This window comes from Aureobasidium pullulans, assembly GCF_000721785.1.
Source record: "Aureobasidium pullulans EXF-150 unplaced genomic scaffold scaffold_9, whole genome shotgun sequence".
NCBI lineage: Eukaryota > Fungi > Ascomycota > Dothideomycetes > Dothideales > Saccotheciaceae > Aureobasidium > Aureobasidium pullulans.
The window spans coordinates 326,429-345,238 of NW_021941029.1; the positions used below are offsets into that span (position 1 = coordinate 326,429).

The window sequence follows — 18,810 nt, forward strand, 5'->3', positions numbered from 1 at the left end:
AACTACTCCATCGCCGTCCAACGCCGCATCGCGTCTTGATCATTTGCGCATTGCATCAAAACTTCAACACATCATGGCCAGCAACGAGCCATTCTACCTACGCTACTAGTGAGTCTCTTGTTACTTTGTCTCGCAATCGATCGTGGCCTATGGCGCTTTTTCGCTTCTTCTCTCATATCGCAAGAGTCACATGTTTGCCAATTCCACCTACTAATTTTATTGCAGCTCAGGTCATTCCGGTAGATTCGGACATGAGTTTTTAGGTACTTACTGTCCAGCTGGCAAGTTTTGTCATGGTTATTGACCATCTACAGAGTTCGACTTCCGCGCCCTGGGTGATGGCCGCTCTGCTTCGGCGCGTTATGCCAACAACTCTAACTATCGCAATGACTCCCTGATCCGAAAAGAGAGTATGTGAAGAAACACATTTCTTGCCGCGGGCCTGGCTGACCGTCACAGTGTGTGTCAGCTCACTCATGATTGAAGAGATCAAGCGTATTATCAAGGACAGCGAGATCTTGAAGTATGTTTCCTAGCTCCCGATCCCCTTGAGATACGGTCCTCACACATTCACAGGGAAGACGACACGAAATGGCCGCAAAAGAACAAGGACGGTCGACAGGAGCTTGAGATTCGCCTAGGCAACGAGCATATTTCCTTCGAGGTCAACATCATTCCCAACCACTCGTACTGTTCGCCATACTGATCCTCTTCACAGACTGCCAAAATCGGATCTCTTGTCGATGTCAACGAATCAGAAGACCCTGAGGGCCTCCGTGTCTTCTACTATCTTGTGCAAGATTTGAAGGCACTCGTATTTTCTTTGATCGCTCTGCACTTCAAGGTACGTCCAACCCATGGAATATCATCTCTATGAAGTAACTGTTGCTCACTATTAACCCAGATCAAGCCAATCTAAACTTGGCAATGAAGTTCTACGATAGATGGAGGAAGGCGCGGCGTTCAGGTCAAATCAAAATACGATTACTACACCAGTTCTGGAGAATGGATCCAATCATGTCATTTCGAGAACCCCCCAGAGGTCTCAGGAACTAAGCAATCAGATCTACTATGGTCTTGCTTCGCGATGACGCGGAATATAGGAGGGTTGAAGCATGACGAGAGCTCTGACACAGAGACAGGGTCACCAGATTAGCCTAAGCATTGCGAAGAAGATCACTTGACAGAAATATTGAACGCACTTCCTTCGGTATCAAAAATGTCGCAAACGATACAAGAGATCTCTCAGGTCCCTGTTATATGCAGCAAGAGTCTTGGTGACGTTTTCGTAGGAACTGTTGAAGCAAATTGTGGTTTTATGGTTTTCCGCCGTCTCTACGCTCGTGTCATGTCTCTCGCCAGGCAAGCTACCTGGTGGGCTCCGAATGAATCCAACACCAGCATATCGTTGTAACCTTCGAGAACAGTAGGACGGCTCAATCAGGGGATCATGTCTGCTATTCACATTGGTACGTAGATGGCACTGGAAACCGCACGTCCTCTTGTGTTACACCACGCGTCTTCGGGAATCCACCGTCAATTTGCAGTCTCACAGATGCGCATCTTCACAACGCTCAGCACTTGAGCAAAACACATACTGGAGCACGCGGTATTGAGATGATGCAATTGTCCCTTTAGTTTAACAAGTTCGTCACTGCTTGTGCACTAGTACAAATCTGGAAGAAAAGAACAAGGACTACAGTAGAAGAACAACCAATACAATTTGACCACTCCTTCTCATCCAAGTGTTCCTCCCCTTGTTCCCGTACATCACTCCGGGCTTCCCATGGATATCGTTCTACAGTTTCCCAGCAACGCATGAGCGACGAGGAGCTGTAGCATAAAAAGCTAGTGGATACTTGTAAGAAGAAGAGCAAACAGAGCAACAGAAATGTAGAAAAAAGCAGCCACAAAAAGCCATCCGTCGTGTAAAAATCAGCAAGTAGGACCTCTTACCGTAGAGGTCCGTTGTATGTCTTGACGGTGGCGACATGTTGCTGGAAGAGGATCTTGCAGTGCAACAGCATGAGAGCCATAGTGTCCAAGAACAACGTCCATGTCTGGGGTTGAGTTCGTGGAAGAAAGAAAGAGAAAAGAAGCACAGGCGATGATGTGAATGGGGAGTCTTGTTGTTGCGTGTGGACGTGATGAAGCTGGTGCAGGATGACGGCATTATCCAGAATGGAGAATCGCTTTGAACGCCGTGAACGCCATGCCAGTTGCGATGCAAATTGCCGCAATTCGAGGAACGCCGAAACCATGTGTGAAAAGAGACAAAGATGATCATTTGGTGCTTGGGTGAGGCTGCCATCGAGGACAGCCATAAGCAGTCATGGGAAGAAGTGGACCTTCAAACGACTAGATTTGAGGGGTCTCGCTTCCGTCACGATCGCAGTCGTGAAGGTACATGGGGGCGAACTTCTTTGCCCACTGGCGAAGGACGATGGAGGCTGGAACGTGTTAGCAATGTATGTTGATACGAGATGGTGGTGAAACATACCCTTCAGGAATTTCTTGCTAGCGTACTTGCGGAAGAAGGCGTCATGCTGGACAGGACCGTGGAGGTAATCGACCATAAGCTTGAAGACAGGTTCGATCTCCTGCTCGGTGTAGCCAGCGTAGGTGGCGAGGGTGGCATCCTATATCATGATTAGTATAAATAACAGAAGAGAAAGTGGAAGACGATTGTGCTTACCCATTCACCACGGTCAAGGACGAGGCGAGCGAGATACATGGCGGCAGCGGCGACATGGCTGGGAGGGTACTTGATGAAGCGGTGGTCGAGGCAACCAATCTCAAGGAGGTACTTGCCAAGGGTACGGGTCTGGATATCGTAGTTGTCGGCCTTGGAGATTCTGCGGAGGAAGTTCATGGGGTTGGGGTAGCTCAAGTCGTAGTCAAGAGCAGCAAGGATGAAGCGCTCGGCGCTGAGGATCTCCTGCTCGGTAAAGCCATCATCGGCGACATGACGGAAGTTCTGGACGTGGGGAGAGAGAACCTCCTCGTACTTGGAAGCGATGAACATGGCAGTAACACCAACGAGTTGGAGACGGTCGAGCTGGACAACCTTGGTTGAGAGGAAGCGGTCGATGATGTTGACAGCAAGGAAGAGAGTCTCGGGCAACAGGCGGAAGCGGGTGTGGACCTCGAGCAACCAGTCGACCAGGATACCGCGCATCTTCCACTCAAGCTCACCCTGGCTGTCCATGTACTCAGCGTTAGGGAGTGTTGTGATCTCAAGCTCCTTCATGTAGTCGAAGATTTCGTGAACGTATTCGGCAACCATGAGGGGGTCGTCAAGGTCTTCGGAGTCCAGGTCCTTGGCCTCGGCAGCCAGCTGCTCCAAAGTCTTGTGCAGGGGCTCGTCCAAGTCCTCCTCCTCCTTGGGAGTTGTGCTCTCCTCCTCTTCCTCGATGGCCTCAATCTTGACATCATCCTTCACGAACTCGTCCTCCACCTTGGGAATCTTGGTTGTCATGTGTCTCTTTGCCTTGGGGACATTGCCAGAGGTTCCAGAGAGAGGCATGGGCCTCTTAGCCTTGGGTTCGGCACCATCGGTCTTGGTGGAAGCGGCAGAGCGGGTCGAAGCGGTGCGAGTTGAGGGCTTGGTGATGCCAGTAGGCTTCTGTGCGTCTCTCAACTTACCACCCTTGGCAGGGGCAGCCTTTGTGTCGATGGTCTCGTTCTTGGTAACATTGCTGACATCGCCGAGGGCAGCGCGTCTTCTGGTGGGCTGGGTGGCAGCAGCGGTAGTGGTGGTGGTAGTAGCACGCTTGACGCCAAGAGCGGCCTTCTTAGGTGGGTCACCGGCGATGGCGTCGGGTTGCGACAAGGCAGCGGCCTTTGCGCGTGTCAGACGAGTGGTGGCGGCGTTCTCATCGTTCTCGTTCGTCACGGCGCGTCTCACTGCTCTGGCCTGAGAGCTGATGTGTTAGTTGTGGACGCGTCAAGGTGAGCAGCAAGGGAGGCTTGGCAGTGAAGGAAGGAAGCGACAGTGAGGGTATAGCAAGAGGTATACGTACGGGAGGCATGTTGATATGAGGATGAGATGGTTAGACAAAGTGGTAGGCGTGAGGAAGAAGTAGTGGAGCGGCTGCTTTGGTCAAGTCGAGTCAGTCTGGGCGGGCACAACAAACACGTCCGAATCGGGTAATCGGCTTCTGGGCACGCGAGAGAACGCACGTAACAAGGGCTTTCGGACACGAGCTGTGCGTGTTGGATAAGATGAGAGCAATGGCAGTGCAGTTGGAGCAAAGCGGGCGGTCTGCTGGATACTGATGCTCTTGAAACAATTGACGCGCCGAGTAGGAGTGCTGCGTGCGAGGGAGCGGGAACTTGGGACCAGGTCGAGGAGGGCGGCTGCAGTCAATTCGGCAGGGACTTGCTGTCACGGCTGCTCGAGGCGGTCTCCCGGTCGATGGGTGAATTATAGAAGACGTCGACGACGTTGGCGGATGCTGAGGGAAGGGATTTGAAGAGAACTGGAAGAGATGTTGTTTGCTTTGGCTTTGAACATCAAATGCACGGGCTTTCTCGCGCTCCACGTCTCGCGACTTGCAGAATGACGCTTCGTGTGTATGAGAGCACAAATCCCAGCCTCATTATTATTAAAACGTCTTCACAACATCACATAAAATGAATGCAAAACAGTACACCTCTACAACTACACATCAGAGTTTGGCAGTTGACTCCTGAATTATACGTGACATGTAAAACACTGATTAGGCCACGGCACGCCTTGAATGGCAGAAGCACAAGAAGGAACCACTTTAACTCGAGGTCTCATCGCTGGGGAAACAACACACGTCCAGCGCGGCTGCTTGCAAGGGAAAGCGCGGTCGAGGGAAAGAAAGGGCAGGCAACAGCAAGGAGGAAGAGGAAAGCGCCGGACTTCAACCGTCCGTCCAGAAATGTTCAAAGTTCCACGTCTTGGCGGCACAAGCTTAGGGTTTAGATTGGAGAGTCGGACAAGGCGTTGGAGCAATTCATAATTTCCTCTCGCCGTGCATTCACTCAATCAGCAGACAAGATGTTACAGCCACGGCTATGGCAGCAGCAGCCCTGGAGGCAAGCTCAGTGTCTGTTCCGCGCCTCTACCAACGCCTTCGCCCGCCGCACATATGCCACCGCCGCCGAGACTTCCACAGTAGCGACGACGACCCGTGAAACGACGACCGATGCCATTGCCTTCAACCCTCCCACCGCTGCCCCCAGCCGAAGACGTGGTGGTTTCGAACTCCGTACATACAAGCCTCGCACTCCCGGTACACGACACTTGCGCCGCCCCATCAACGACCATCTATGGAAGGGAAAGCCGCTGGCCAAGCTCACATTCGCCAAAGTCGGTCATGGAAAGGGAGGACGTAACTGCACAGGTCGCGTGACCGTGCGACACCGCGGTGGTGGTCACAGAAGACGTATCCGTACCGTCGACTTCAAGCGCATGGAGCCAGGCAAGCACACAGTCGAACGCATCGAGTACGACCCCAACCGCAGTACCCACTTGGCCCTCCTCACGAGGCAAAAGACTGGAGAGAAGAGCTACGTTTTGGCTGCAGATGGTATGCGTGCTGGCGATGTCATTGAGAGTTACCGTGCCGGTATCCCCGGCGAGCTTTTAAAGAGTATGGGAGGTGTTATGGATCCTGGTATGCTTGCCGCAAAGACTGCCTTCCGTGGAAACTGTCTGCCTCTGCGCATGATCCCTCTCGGAACTCAGGTTTACGCTGTTGGATCCACCACAGGCAAGGGTGCCGTCTTCTGCCGCAGTGCCGGTACTTTCGCTACAGTGGTCTCAAAGGAGGAGGTTGGCAAGAAGGTCAAGGAGGTCACCGTTCGTCTGCAGAGTGGTGAAGTCAGAAGAGTCAGCCCTGATGCTTGCGCCACTATCGGTGTTGCCAGCAACCCTCACCACCATTTCAGAATGCTTGGTAAGGCCGGTCGCAGCAGATGGCTCAACATCCGTCCTACCGTCCGTGGTCTGGCTATGAACGCTGGTAAGTTTGATCTTTTCTCTGGCGCTGATGCTCATTCTCTAACAACGCTCTTTCTACAGCCGACCATCCTCACGGTGGTGGTAGAGGTAAATCGAAGGGTAACGTTCACCCCGTGTCCATCTGGGGAACTCCAGCAAAGGGTGGTTACAAGACTCGTGCAAAGCGCAACCCCAACAAGCACGTTGTCCAGGAGCGCGTCCGCAACCAAGGAAAGAGAAGGACAAGCAAGAACTAAGTCATGTTTTCCTAATGTTCTTCTTCTCCTTCTTCATCACTGTATAGTAACACCATGTAAATCAAAAAGCATAAACCTTCATACTCTTCTTCTGCCACCAGCAACATGTACCATGGAAACCCCATCGATGCTCGGCTGATGTCGAAAGCTCAAGCGATACTACATCGACCAACAACAAGAAGCGAAGATACAGATGGTCACAACTACCGTATATGAGCCCAAAAACCGGGTTGCATGACATCGCCAACGCCAGGCACTGGCTGTGCTACTCTTACATGAAGGGACATGGAATCCAAGTACTTACCCACTGAGATGGCTGCCATTCCGAGCTTTCCATTTCAATGAACGTGTCTTCAAGTAGTTGTTGCATTTGGATAGCCGTGGCAGGCACGCAGAGTGTGGAAACAGTGACATGGTGGCTACACGCAAATAATCTTAGCACACATGCATCGGACTTTCCTGGCTGACAGAAGGTAAAACTATTGAAGAAGAACAGACCAAAAGCAATGTTTTTCGTCATTAATTCGTTACCCGATATGTAGCACGATAATCATCCTTCCTCAGTTCTTCTCGATTAACAGATTCTGTGCTCGGGTGGCCTCCAAGGTACGCCTAATGCTTCAAAGATCTTTCGCTCATCTTTGCCTTCCACAAGGGTACCCTCACTCAGCTTCTCTCTGCCATAGTCCCTCAGCACATCTTTGTAGAGACCACGCTGATTCAGACGCATGCCCTTCTTGCTAGCTAGCAGCCTCATACTGCGGTTGAAGATGTCGTTGCCCGTAAAGTAGAGAAGAGCCGCGCCCAGCTCTTCTTCAGGCACAAGCAGGAGGTCAATGCGGCGCCAGGTGCTGCTATCAGGTAGACAAGAGGCCCCGTGCCATTTAGTGCCATCTGCCTGTGATGTTTGAGCAAGCGCTGCAACGAGAAACTTGTGCTTGGTGAGTAGTGGTACAAGGCGGTCCATAACCGTCGTGCGGATCTCATCGATCGAAGCGCCAGGTTTTGTGATGAGCAGATCGATGTCACCAGAGTCTTGGGCTCCGCGACGGTAAGAACCCATGGTGTTGACTATGTAATTTTTTCCCAACCCTTTGAGTGCTTTTTTGACGATGCCAGCGTGTTTCTCAACCTCAGCGCGAGGCACGCGACTGTTGAAGTCATCGTAATGGTCAATACCAATACGCTGGTTGTCCGTCAATTCGGCCTTCTGGAGTAAGTCGTCGATGGTCTTGTAGCCTGCACTCGCAAAATTCTCCGCTGCATGAAGGCCTACGCCATATATCTTCATGAACCTGTTGAGAATCTGCTGGCGCTCATCCAGCTTTGCGAAGTCAAGTTTGCGGAGGTGAGTGGTTCTAACAATTTCCTCGATCTTCTCTGCGATCGAGCTGCCGATACCGTAGACCCGCATTGCCGCTTCTTTAGTACTGATCTTGGTCGTTTGTTTCCTCAAGGCAGATATGGCCTGACGGTACGATTTGCACCGCCATTGATCGCGAATTTGATCATAGTGATCAGCCAGCTCCTGCAAGACCACCAGTGTGTGGGCATTTGGTCCTTGATCGCCGCTCTTGCCGGTGTGTTTGTGCATGCATTGAAACTTATCTTGCCAATTGTTTGTCTTGCGTCTCTTATGACCTTCGACGTCGTCCTCATCGTCAGAAGCAAGGGGGTGTGACTCTTTGGCCTGCCTAATAGCCGTGTCGAGTTCATCCTCGTCCTTGTTGGGAACTTGCTGCGGATCCAGAACACCAGGCGCAGGAGAGTTCGAGAGTGATGCAGCAGAAGAAGATACCAGATTCAGGCTCGCTTCGGACGTCACCTGCGACGAAAGAACCACGGCCTTTCTTTTCACAGGCTTGAGTTGCAGTGACACTTCGGACGCTTGAGAAGGATTTGGTTGAGCGATTGTCGCCGAAGAGGCTGGTGGCTCATAGCCCTTGACTCTGAACTCGATGGTCGACGTGTCCACTAACTTGTAGAAATCCATACATGTTGCTGTGTAGTTCTCGTTGACGACTACGATGCCAGCCTAGCTTTGTCAGTCACTGCCATCGAAGTGAAGGTATCTGTAGAGCCCAGCGTTGAGATTCAACAGACTTACCGGTAGTTCTTTCAGCTTGAGATATTTTAGGAGTTGCTCAAAGTCGTAGTCGCGATCAACAATGATGTGTGTGACAGTGTCGTTGAACTTGTCCTGCCATGATGCGCCGTACTCAATAGCCTTGACGATTCTCTGTCTGCGGCCAGGATGCGTATCGCTGTTCGGGAAGAAATCTGGATGTTCAGTATGAAGTACGAGATAGAGGTCAAGAAGCCACCTACAAAAGTGAAGGCCCTGAAAGATGCGTTGATCCTCGGGTACAAGTTTGATGTCGACGACTTGTTTGCCCTTGCCTTTTTTGTTCTTGATCATAGGTATTGCCGAAGAGGCAGGTAGGGCAGAAGAAGGAGGCATCTTCCCATCATCAGCAGGCTTCTCGAGTGATGGGACTCCGGTGACTGTGTTATGGTGTTGTAGGGTAGGAGTATCTTTGACAATAGAATTAGAAGTGGAAGTAGCAGCAGCAGCAGCACTGAGTTCGTTCAAAAGCTCGAGAGGACTCTTAGTGTTTCTGGGCATTTGATGTTGCTGAGTCGATAATGAGAGAGCAGGAATGATGTTAGATTTGGAGCGAACAAGGCTGCCTGGAGGCCTGCCTGGCGTACGACGCGAGCGTGAAAGCGAAATGGTCGGGTCACCGAGGGTCTTGCCTTGCACCTTCTGTAACGAGGCCAACAGACCATCGTCTTCGGCTTCGTCACTCTCATTATCCAGCGCATACAAAGCATCAAATCCGATCTTCTTCTTCGCTTCTGCATCTCGAGAAGTCTGAGGCGCAATCATGTTGAGTATTGCGCTGCATGGCGAAGAAGACATCAAGGCGTGTTTCCAGTATAGTGTTTAAAACAGGCGTACTCTGGGTATGAATAACGCTATAGACATGCATTCATAATTGTAGACTCGGATTGCTTTTCCAAAATGGCAAGTTGAATGGTAGAAGGAGAGCATGAGGGCTCGGAGGTCGTCGACTCCGCAGATCCGCGGCCAAATTTCGAGACTGGGGATCTTCTTGCTGCTCTGACATCCATCTCCGACCATCATCTTCAATACACCAACAACATAGACAATATGGCAATGAAAGCACCATCGCTATCATGCTTGCGAGTGCTTCGTGCACTAGTCACACCGCAAAGCAATTCACTCTGCCTCTCAGCAACACGCAATTATGCTACCGAACCAACACCTCCGCCCACCAAGCCCACCCGACCCACGACATACAAACCGCGCGAGGAAAAGGATCCAGATGAGGATCCCGTACCAAAACCCCTGGGCCGACCAATCGGAGTACCGCGTCCACCTCGAGCTGGCGAAAATACTGGTATCGACGATCGCAGCTGGAAAGAACGCAGAGATGATTTTGTGGACTACGACAAGCATTTGAAGCGCCGCAAGAAGCTGAGCGATACACTGTACCGTCCTTACTTCCGCGACTTCAGTGCTATGCGCCACTTCAAGGGAAAGACATTCATTGCGCCGCAGTCCGTCTTCAAAGCCGACCATGCCCTCTGGTTCCCCAACCTGCGTGGTCGCACCATAGAAAAGGACTCTACCAAGAATGCAGAGAAGAAGGATCTGGTACATGCATTGAGAGGCAAGGTCAGCGTCCTTGGCATCTTCTCGTCTGGATGGGCAGAGAACCAAGTCGCAACTTTCTGCTCAAAAGACAAGAACCCAGAGCTGCATGAGGTACTGGAACAAGAGAAATCTAGAGGCAAAGCAGGACTCGCACAGCTGGTTGAGATCAACCATGAACCCAATGCGCTGAAGTGGTGGATTCTACGGGCATTTGCGGGCAGATTGAGAAGTATGCGCCCCAAGCAGGACTGGAGCAAGTACTTCTTGATCAGACGTGGCATCGACGATGACATGAGAGAAGCCATCGGCCTGTTGAACAGCAAGGTTGGCTACGTCTACCTGATCGACACAGAGTGCAAGATTCGTTGGGCTGGCAGTGCTATTGCCCATGAACTTGAGCAGGAGAGTCTGGTCAGGAACCTGAAGAGAGTTCTCGCTGAGACACGAAAGCCAACGGGATCAGCAAAAGCTGAGAGAGCCGACAGTGTGTTGGAGGCAGACGTTGATTCCGCACCTCATGCAGCTCAATAGTCGATTCTTCATAAAGCAGTCAAAACAATCAGACATGTTCTCCCCTCCCAATTCCAGCGCTTCCATCTCTCAAACTCCTAGACTCCGCGCCTTGAAATGTGTCTACCAAAAGTACATGAATATTAGGAAGCAGAATGCGATGAAGCTGCCCATGATGATGCCGTCTCGTCGCTTCTTGTTACCTATCCTGCCGATCAGGCTATTGATTCCAGGAACTTGGCTAGCGGCTCCCACAATGCGACGGTTGATACTGGTAAGCGTCTCTCTTTGGATGCCGAATTGCTCGTTGATGGCATATGCCTGTGTGAGGACCGTGTCGGTCATATTGTGACTGTTGTCTATGCGACTGCGCTCGTCCAGCATGTAGTCTGCCTCTGCTTGCTCGGGGTTCTGTGCACGGTAGGCATTGATGTCGTTGCGAACGTTGGAGAGAAGGTTGGCACGGTCTCGTTGATGGCCAATGTTGGACTTGAGCCTGTCGAGCTCTCTGCGGTGTTGTTGTAGAAGTTCTCGGTGACGAGCTAAGTTTGTAGATTTCAGGGCGGAGGCGGTTGGTTCAGAGTCGAGTAGGCGCGAGAGTTGGGAGATGAGGGCTGAGCGCTGTCAGGCATCAGTCTATTTGGGTGATTGATGGAGGAAGCTAGGGATGACTTACCCTCTCGAGTATGTCTTGTAGCTGAGCTTCAGTTCGTTGTTCGTCTTCATCTGGTTTGGCAGGGATGCTGCTCATAGACGCATATTGAGAGTAGGTGTGGAACAAGGCATCAGTCTACGGGATGTTAGTTGCTGAGTATATTACGGGAAAGACAACATGTACCTGAGTTTCGAGTGACCGAGCCTGTTGTCGCAACTGTGCCCAGCTGCCAGTGCTTGTCGAAGTCATCTTGAAGATTTGGTAATTGTTGTACAAGGATGGAAAGGACCAGGTTCAAGCGACGACCTTCACATGCGACTGACGTTGCGCAAGACCGTTGTGCACGCTTTGTGCTCGAGTGAGGCCAGGGCTTATGCACTACCCCGGATCATCAAAACCGACAATTAGCCATTGGGTTGTCGCGCGCCAAGGCGTCTAGCGGGAACACACACAGCCAGCAAATTCTGGAAATCAACTTCGCCGAATCTCACACGACTTCTCGCCCACCCGTCGACTCATCCTACTAACTCACAGCGAAAATGGTGCGCGCCCATCACATACGTCCGCTTTGTCACGTCGAAATGCTGACGGAAATTATTGCAGTCGTCCGCTAAGGTCAAGGCCCAAACCCTCTGGAGCAAGAACAAGGATGAGCTCAAGACTCAGCTCGAGGAACTGAAGGCCGAGCTCGTCCAGCTCCGCACCCAGAAGATCTCCGGTGGTGCCCAGAGCAAGCTCACCAGAATGTACGACTGAATTTCCCGCACTTCGAATCCAGAAAGAGAAAGAAGAAGAAAGAGAGAACATCAAAACATACGCACACACGAACCGCGCCTATACGAACACCAATTCTGACATATCCTTCTCTTACAGCCATGATGTCCGCAAGTCCATCGCTCGCGTCTTGACCATCATCAACATCAACCAGCGCTCGCAGCTGCGCATCTTCTACAAGAACAAGAAGTACCTGCCCCTCGACCTCCGCGCAAAGCAGACCCGTGCCATCCGCAGAAGATTGAGCAAGGAGGATGCTTCGCGCGTCACCGAGAAGCAGAAGAAGAAGCAGACCCACTTCCCTCAGAGAAACTACGCCGTCAAGGTGCGATAACAATCCTCAATCTCCCGTCGACAACCTTTCGGGAAAACACAAAGTCAGCGTTACTGACAAAAACTCTACCAGGCCCAATAAATGGTTTCGCCCAACAACTCTTCCGACTTGCTACTTCCTCTCCCACCATAGCGGGGTTCCCTTTTTCTTGGTTCGGCGACGGCTCTAGGACGGGTTTATCGCTCACTTCTTAGCCAGCAATGTAGCCAGCATCAAGACCGCAACCAAAAAAGCAGCGCGCACTTTTTCGGCGTTTAAGAAATGACAAGCTGAGGGTTACCAACCAATGATCCAATGTTTTACGCAAACAAAAGAATTCTCTTTTCACTCTCGACAATTTGTTTTCTACATTGCGAACGTGAAGTTTGGTATCACTAGGACCGGGAAGAAAATAAAAGTCGTTCTGGATTCTGTTTCTATCCTCCATGCTTGGACACTTCGACATTTGCTACCAGTCACTTCGCTCTACTCGTCTCCCCCATTCTGGCAACACATAGTCGTTCTACTCGCTGGAATGAAACACAAGACATCGACATCCACGCTGAATATACCATGCGACAAGTCATCTAATTGATTCATTATTGGTAATTTGCAAGGTTGTATACATGTAGCCTTGACGGAACAACGTTCGTTGGTCGCAAATTGTGAAATGTCTATGGTATCAAAATGCGAAAAAAAAAAAGATGAGTACTTTTTCCACCCTTTACATGCCAGCCATTTCCTCATCAGCATCGCCTGCTTCGTCATCTTCGTCAATGCCTTCCCATTCATCATCTTCCTCGTCCTCCTTGCCTTCCTCTGGCGGAGGACCCAGAACTTGACATTGTGCCTCGACCAATTCCTCAGTGTGCTGCTTGAGTCTCTCGTCTTCGTACTCCAAGACTCTGTATAGTCTGAGAGTGTTGAGCAACCAACTTCTGCTGGCTCTCAATGTAGCCAGTAATTCCTTGGCTTGCTCGGTCTCGGGGTTGTTGATGGCGTCGCCAAATTGTGTCTTCTTCTTGTCTGCCATGAGTTGTAAACACCAGCCACCAAGGTAGCAGGCCTCGACACTCTGATCGTCTTCCAGAGCCAAACGCTCCAATACATCCATGGCTTCCTCTTCCATCTCGGCCTCCATCAGTAGACGGGCAAGACTAACGCGGGTGGGGAAGTCGGGAATCAGAGGATCTTCGGGTTCGAGGTCCTTCCATATGCTGATGCTGCGAGTGAGGGCAGCACGAGCGTCTTCGGGCTTGAGCTGTGAGAGACGGACAGAGGCTAGTGTCTGCAGCACCTCTGGGCTGTCAGGATCGACCATCATGGCTTCTGTGATCAAAGCTTCGCATCGTTGTTCAGCGTCTGTCTCCCATCTACACCGTATTGTTAGCAAATTTCACTTCTTCTCCTCGGGGTTTCCTCAGGAGCGACTCACGAGAGATCGGTCATGTAAACCTCGACAACACCACAGAGTGCATTCGCAAGCTTTCCTCTCTTCTCCTCCAAAAGCACCTCGGCAGTCTCGTCTCTTTCTTGCATGGCCTCGAGCTCGGAGATCTCCCTCTTCAAGACAGCAGCACCTTTTTCGAACCAGCCAACACTGGCCGCACCACCCTCTTCACACAACTGTGCCAACCATAAGAATTTCTCTGCACCTCCGCCCACGGACTCGGGAATTGTGCCCTCGGGATCGGCCTCTACGGCTTGGGTGAAGTAGTCGCGGGCCGAATCTGCGTCGCCGAGTTCGATGCTGATTTCACCGAGGAGGTTCAAAGCGGGAAGGACGGCATTGGGAGTTTGGAGACGGCGGACGAGGACGAGCAGGTTTTGAGCGTGTTCGAGAGCTTGTTCGGGTTCGCTAGTCTCGACGCATTGGATGGCGAGGTCGTAGAGTTGTTCGGGAGACTCTTTGGGTTGCGACGAGCTCTTTGGGCTCTTCTTTGATTTGGTTTTGGCCATTGTTCTTTTTTCTTGTCGGTAGATTTGGTGGTGGATGTAGGTGAGGGATTTGTTGGAGTTGCTCGGTCGCGTAGTGGTTTATGAGCTTGGTGTTGAATATGCAGACCAGCTGACCAAGTTTCACGTAGGACTGAAGGAAAGAGTGTAGAATTAAGAAACAGAAATGCTTCTCCGCTACGCGCTCCGTCTTCGAGAAAAATTGGAGCACAGACCTCAATCCCGACATCATTTGTTGGAGACGGCCACAGCGAACTGCTGCTGCCCGCATGAGAAGCTTCTAACTGCCATTTTCCACTCAAACCCAGAACATCCCCAGAATTAGAATACTTGAATCATGGGTAGAGAAGAACAAACAGAGGAGCGTGAAGTCCTCGACTCCATCTTCCCCGAAGAAATTACCGGTCCGCTATCTTGAATATCCGACGAGGAAGAACACAATGCGCTGACAGGAAACCAGACATCTCCGAGACCGAATACCGTGTGTCGATACAACTCGAAGTGACTGAAGATGACGACTCTACCGAATCCCCTCGTACGCATCGGAAACAGTAACCATCGGCGAAAGACGACTGACATCCTCAAAAGCCACTCTCATCCTCTCCGTCTCATACCCAGAAGACTACCCAGATGTAGCTCCCCGACTAGATCTCTCAGCACCTCCGAACGCCCCTAAACATAAACATCTGGACATTCAAGAGGACAAGACACGCCTTCTAGATGGCCTGACCGCAACAATCGAAGAGAACCTGGGCATGGCCATGGTCTTCACCCTTGTCACCACCATAAAGGACGAAGCCGAACTTTTGATCGCCGAACGACAACAAGCAGTTCAAGCAGCAAAGGACATGGAAGCCGCAGAAGCCGAAGCAGAGGAAAACAGAAAGTTCGAAGGTACAAAGGTCACGAGAGAAACATATCTGGACTGGAGTCGCAGGTTCAAGGAGGAAATGGCAGACATCAAAAAGAAGGCCGAAGAGCAAAGGGAGGCCGAGGAAAAGAAGAAGAGAGGTGGAAAGGAAGAGAAGAAGATGTCGGGCAGAGAGCTTTGGGAGAGTGGTATTGCGACCAGAGCCTTTGTCGACGAGGACGACGATGGTGCAGATATCCTGGAGGCGATGAAGAAGCTCAAGGTCGAGGCATGAGATGCCTGTTGATCAATCAGTTGAAAAACAAGGAGCTACGCTTCGTTCGACTGACTTCCCGACAAGAAACAGCAACACGGCCAAGGGGTACTCTTCCCACGCTTGACGCCCAAAGGACCGCTGTGGTAAGGGTATCGCACGACGCCTGCATCTTGAAGCCCAAGTTCTGTGCGTCAACAGGATCATCTAACCAAACGGTCTATCTGTCACTGTACATAGAAGGATTGGACAGAATAGGACGGCAGACAACCAACAAGTTCACGATCGTCACGAAAGCTTCTTGCATCTACCTTGACTCTCGAGGCCAGGGTCATCAAAATGTCTTGGTCGCCATTCACGACTCACAAAAGCTTTACGATGAGAAATGCCAGCTTCGAGAAAATTTCCACAGCCCAAGTTCTCATCAACCACAATTTGAAAGGCATACAAATCTTCTGTGAATACACGCTTGGCGTGCTTGGTTCATGCAATTATTTTGCTGTAGAGCTAACTAAAAGTACATCGTATAGGATCAGCTACCTTTGAGCTGTCCATCAAAGCACCAGTGCTCTGATAAAATATGGTAGGTCATGCATCTCGTATCATAACAAAAAAGACTTCATGCCATCAAGGAATGAATCCGCTTAAGCAGAGGTGTCCTTGAGAGCGTCGAACTGGCCGTCGTTGGAGACACCGCCCTGCTTGGGGATACCGGCGTCACCAGCAGACTGCTGGGCGTTGCGCTGCATGTCGTTCAGGGCGGCACGGCCGGGGTCGTTCTTGCCGCCAATGTCGTTGTTGAAGGAGGCGTTGGGAGCGTTGCTGTCGAAGCCACCCTCGGAGATGTTCTTGCCGTGAGGGGCTTGGCCTGCGGTGCCCGATGTGTTAGCGGGTCCACTGGCGAGATACGAAGAGGTCGGCGGTGGTGCGGCTCTGCTGCCATGATCACTGCTCAATCCACGCGCGGCGTTCAGCTGGGCTTCCTCGTTCCAACCTTCCAATGCCTGGCGGGCCTCGGCATCGGAGGCGGCTTGAAGAGTTGTTGCGCCAGAGATGTCCGTGTTGTTGGTTGTGGTCGAGCTGGAGGGTTGCTGCGAGGCAGCTGCGTGGCTACCAGCGCCGAACGAACCACCCTGGTTGAGCGACTCCCCAGCAAGAGAGTCTGATGTGATGGTGCCGGCCTTTTCGACCTTGGGGTTGTTAATACCTTGAGGGTCGTTGGTGACCTGTGAGGTAAATGTGAGAAGATGTCCAATTCCAAAGCTGTTTCGAGCTCAACATACCTTGGTTCCGGTGGAAGACATTCTGATTGATGTGTGAGGGAGGTTGATTTGAACTTGAGAAAAGGGTGGACTTGATGGTTTGTTGATTGTATGAACTGGAAGGCAAGAAGATAGCTTCCTGTGCTGCTTTTTGTTTGCTGCAGGAGCTCCTCCCCTCCGTCAAGCTCGACCTATTGCGTAGAGTCTCTACTCACCGCGGCACATCATCTCGACGTAATCAGTACACCATGTTTCCGCCCTCGAGGTTCGCACGCGATCTGTACTTTGTGACAATCGTGATTGTTACATCATTCAAACTTTACCCCCACCTAAATTTCCAGAAGTGCCCCGCACCTGATGATGACGCCAATCAATCATGGTTGTCATGCGGAAGGGGTCCGAATAGTCAGGGTATTGATACCCCTCGGATGTGCTATTAGAGCAGAAGAGACATACTGTCAAATGGTATAGATGTCAAAGAACAGGCATCAATTGTGCTTTCGTGGTGGTTTGGTGGTTTGATTAAAGATTTGGAGGCTCTGTGAAGTGACCCACCCGCTTCCGAAACTTTGATTCCGCCGCAACTGTCGCAACCTCTTTTTATATAATCCACTCTCGTGGCAGAGATTTCTAGCACTAGGAATAGTGTTGAGCCTCAATCGATTGTTGATAGGGCATTGGGACATTGCTAGGTGGAGTTGTTCCCATGCTAACAACCCAGGTAAATTAGAGCAGCAGAATGAGGCTTCAGAACAATGCACAAGTCTCACAAAACATTGAAGAGGTAGAAAGATGGATATGTTTTGAGTACGTTGAATTCATTTTTTCATTTCCGAAGCATTCTTGAATGCTCATTCATGATTATTTGGCTTGAGATAATGCCTGATGAAAATTACCTGCGCGCTCCTTCGCAGGTCTGTGATAGTATATAAGACAAAAAGAAGAGTTCATCCCTCATGCAAGCCAATATCCTGTGGCGCCCTGCACCAAATGGCTGCGAAAAATAACTTTCCTGACATCAAAAAGAGTCGTCACAAGGCCACTTTACGAGGCGTTGGAGGGGTCGTTCTTGGGGTAACCGTAGTCCTTGCCGGTGGTGTCGGCGAGGTTCGACTTGCCCTTGGCCTCACGAGCGACAGCGTCGTTGGGGAGACCGTTAAGGCCGTCCTTGCCCTCACGACCGACACCCTGACCAAGGGTGTTGACACCGTAGGCGGCACCGTCGGTCCTCACGGCGGAGTCACCAGTGGCGGGCTCACGGAGAGCATCGTTGCCAACAGAGAAGCCGCCGGAGATGGCACCGGAGCCGACGTTGACGGTGCTAGGGTCGGCAGAGTTGAAGTCGGACTTGACGGGAGGGTCCTCGGGCTTGGGGAGGTTGCTGCGGCGCTCCTCGATGAGCTCGGCCTTGTTCTTGTCGGCCTGGTCAACAATGGACTGAGATATAAATGTTAGTATGCAAGTATGGAATTTGAGAAGATTGAAGAATACTAACCTGCATGGCAGAAGCGTTCGAGTCGGCAGTGACGTTACCACCGTGGGCAGCGGAGTCACGCTGCTCCATCTTGCGGACGTCCTCCTTGGTGTAGTGGAAGGTCTGTTCGGTGCCGGACATTGTGATGTAGTGTGGTAGTGGTGGGTTGGAGTTGGAAGGTGAAGATTGGTAGTTGAGTTGTGTGATTGAGAATCGTTTGAGATATGAGATGAGTAGAGAAAGAATACTTCAGAGACTGCAAGATGCTCATATTTGAACTCATCGTCCAGTTCAATGATCAGTCGCAAAAATAATTATGACGCCTGACTTACATCATGCGGTGGGGCAATGGAGCATCAACACCTTGCAATTTTCAGAGAACAGAAACTTGTCGAACACCGAATGCCCCAGGCGGACTGTGCACACCAACTGCATCATCCGATCCATCATGAATACCAAATTTTGTTGATGTTCGTGGCTTTACCAAGGCGTTGGAACTCCACTGCGTCGGTGTTGGTGGAGTCGCAACTTCGCGAAGTTCTCGATGGAGGGGTGGAGGATTCGATCTCTTTTGCGCAACAACATTGCGATCAACGGCCTGCAGTCGGCTCTACTTGATACTTGCTGTTTTCCTATTTTTGCGGAGTTTATTCCTTTGAGAAAATTGGCGCGGCTGCTCATGCTGTACGTGTGTACGTCAGAGAGCACTTCAGGGCACTTTGACTTGAAGCTGGATTGCACAGACTCTGTAAAACTGACTGACAATATTTTCTATCGCGTGAGCATGCGAACACTCGTTTTATACGCTGTAGTGGAACAACGTGTTTGT

At 51.1% G+C, this 18,810-nt stretch overlaps 12 protein-coding genes across 12 annotated transcripts; 5 read left to right on the forward strand and 7 right to left on the reverse strand.

The window, feature by feature from the left end:
• The first annotated feature begins 68 nt into the window (after positions 1–68).
• M438DRAFT_296660 (uncharacterized protein) lies at positions 69–1,283 on the forward strand. Its single transcript, XM_029901913.1, has 7 exons — positions 69–108; positions 226–263; positions 315–410; positions 460–523; positions 577–664; positions 719–844; positions 905–1,283. The coding sequence occupies exons 1-7, from the start codon at positions 74–76 to the stop codon at positions 917–919; spliced, it is 462 nt and encodes a 153-aa protein (XP_029760529.1). The 5' UTR covers positions 69–73; the 3' UTR covers positions 920–1,283.
• A 314-nt stretch (positions 1,284–1,597) lies between these two features.
• M438DRAFT_211787 (uncharacterized protein) lies at positions 1,598–2,602 on the reverse strand. Its single transcript, XM_029899417.1, has 3 exons — positions 2,501–2,602; positions 1,957–2,450; positions 1,598–1,848 (listed from the first exon to the last, which is right to left on the reverse strand). Exons 2-3 carry the CDS (start codon positions 2,322–2,324, stop codon positions 1,635–1,637), a joined length of 582 nt encoding a protein of 193 aa, XP_029760530.1. The 5' UTR covers positions 2,325–2,450; positions 2,501–2,602; the 3' UTR covers positions 1,598–1,634.
• Positions 2,359–4,031, reverse strand: M438DRAFT_335131 (A/B/D/E cyclin; the record flags this gene model as incomplete). The annotated part of the gene is made up of 4 exons (XM_029903777.1): positions 2,359–2,450; positions 2,501–2,639; positions 2,696–3,916; positions 4,023–4,031. 4 exons carry the CDS (start codon positions 4,029–4,031, stop codon positions 2,359–2,361), a joined length of 1,461 nt encoding a protein of 486 aa, XP_029760531.1.
• A 732-nt stretch (positions 4,032–4,763) lies between these two features.
• On the forward strand, positions 4,764–6,313 carry M438DRAFT_405586 (ribosomal protein L2). Its single transcript, XM_029909796.1, has 2 exons — positions 4,764–5,996; positions 6,056–6,313. The coding sequence occupies exons 1-2, from the start codon at positions 5,030–5,032 to the stop codon at positions 6,229–6,231; spliced, it is 1,143 nt and encodes a 380-aa protein (XP_029760532.1). The 5' UTR covers positions 4,764–5,029; the 3' UTR covers positions 6,232–6,313.
• Positions 6,314–6,805: 492 nt separating this feature from the next.
• Positions 6,806–8,650, reverse strand: M438DRAFT_273702 (DNA polymerase beta-like protein; the record flags this gene model as incomplete). The annotated part of the gene is made up of 3 exons (XM_029900658.1): positions 6,806–8,266; positions 8,339–8,511; positions 8,560–8,650. The coding sequence occupies 3 exons, from the start codon at positions 8,648–8,650 to the stop codon at positions 6,806–6,808; spliced, it is 1,725 nt and encodes a 574-aa protein (XP_029760533.1).
• A 756-nt stretch (positions 8,651–9,406) lies between these two features.
• On the forward strand, positions 9,407–10,444 carry M438DRAFT_335134 (uncharacterized protein; the record flags this gene model as incomplete). The annotated part of the gene is made up of 1 exon (XM_029903778.1): positions 9,407–10,444. One exon carries the CDS (start codon positions 9,407–9,409, stop codon positions 10,442–10,444), a length of 1,038 nt encoding a protein of 345 aa, XP_029760534.1.
• A 102-nt stretch (positions 10,445–10,546) lies between these two features.
• On the reverse strand, positions 10,547–11,327 carry M438DRAFT_274037 (putative vesicle transport v-SNARE protein Gos1; the record flags this gene model as incomplete). The annotated part of the gene is made up of 3 exons (XM_029900680.1): positions 10,547–11,044; positions 11,100–11,213; positions 11,262–11,327. 3 exons carry the CDS (start codon positions 11,325–11,327, stop codon positions 10,547–10,549), a joined length of 678 nt encoding a protein of 225 aa, XP_029760535.1.
• A 236-nt stretch (positions 11,328–11,563) lies between these two features.
• On the forward strand, positions 11,564–12,345 carry M438DRAFT_296675 (60S ribosomal protein L35). Its single transcript, XM_029901914.1, has 3 exons — positions 11,564–11,620; positions 11,682–11,824; positions 11,952–12,345. The coding sequence occupies exons 1-3, from the start codon at positions 11,618–11,620 to the stop codon at positions 12,184–12,186; spliced, it is 381 nt and encodes a 126-aa protein (XP_029760536.1). The 5' UTR covers positions 11,564–11,617; the 3' UTR covers positions 12,187–12,345.
• Positions 12,346–12,889: 544 nt separating this feature from the next.
• M438DRAFT_273936 (uncharacterized protein) lies at positions 12,890–14,124 on the reverse strand (the record flags this gene model as incomplete). The annotated part of the gene is made up of 2 exons (XM_029900673.1): positions 12,890–13,538; positions 13,601–14,124. 2 exons carry the CDS (start codon positions 14,122–14,124, stop codon positions 12,890–12,892), a joined length of 1,173 nt encoding a protein of 390 aa, XP_029760537.1.
• A 268-nt stretch (positions 14,125–14,392) lies between these two features.
• Positions 14,393–15,689, forward strand: M438DRAFT_318664 (RWD-domain-containing protein). The gene is made up of 3 exons (XM_029902804.1): positions 14,393–14,525; positions 14,582–14,656; positions 14,710–15,689. The coding sequence occupies exons 1-3, from the start codon at positions 14,459–14,461 to the stop codon at positions 15,264–15,266; spliced, it is 699 nt and encodes a 232-aa protein (XP_029760538.1). The 5' UTR covers positions 14,393–14,458; the 3' UTR covers positions 15,267–15,689.
• Positions 15,690–15,889: 200 nt separating this feature from the next.
• On the reverse strand, positions 15,890–16,549 carry M438DRAFT_374480 (uncharacterized protein; the record flags this gene model as incomplete). Its single annotated transcript, XM_029908507.1, has 2 exons — positions 15,890–16,471; positions 16,529–16,549. 2 exons carry the CDS (start codon positions 16,547–16,549, stop codon positions 15,890–15,892), a joined length of 603 nt encoding a protein of 200 aa, XP_029760539.1.
• A 905-nt stretch (positions 16,550–17,454) lies between these two features.
• On the reverse strand, positions 17,455–18,412 carry M438DRAFT_397070 (uncharacterized protein). The gene is made up of 2 exons (XM_029909286.1): positions 18,003–18,412; positions 17,455–17,944 (listed from the first exon to the last, which is right to left on the reverse strand). The coding sequence occupies exons 1-2, from the start codon at positions 18,120–18,122 to the stop codon at positions 17,552–17,554; spliced, it is 513 nt and encodes a 170-aa protein (XP_029760540.1). The 5' UTR covers positions 18,123–18,412; the 3' UTR covers positions 17,455–17,551.
• Positions 18,413–18,810: the final 398 nt, after the last annotated feature.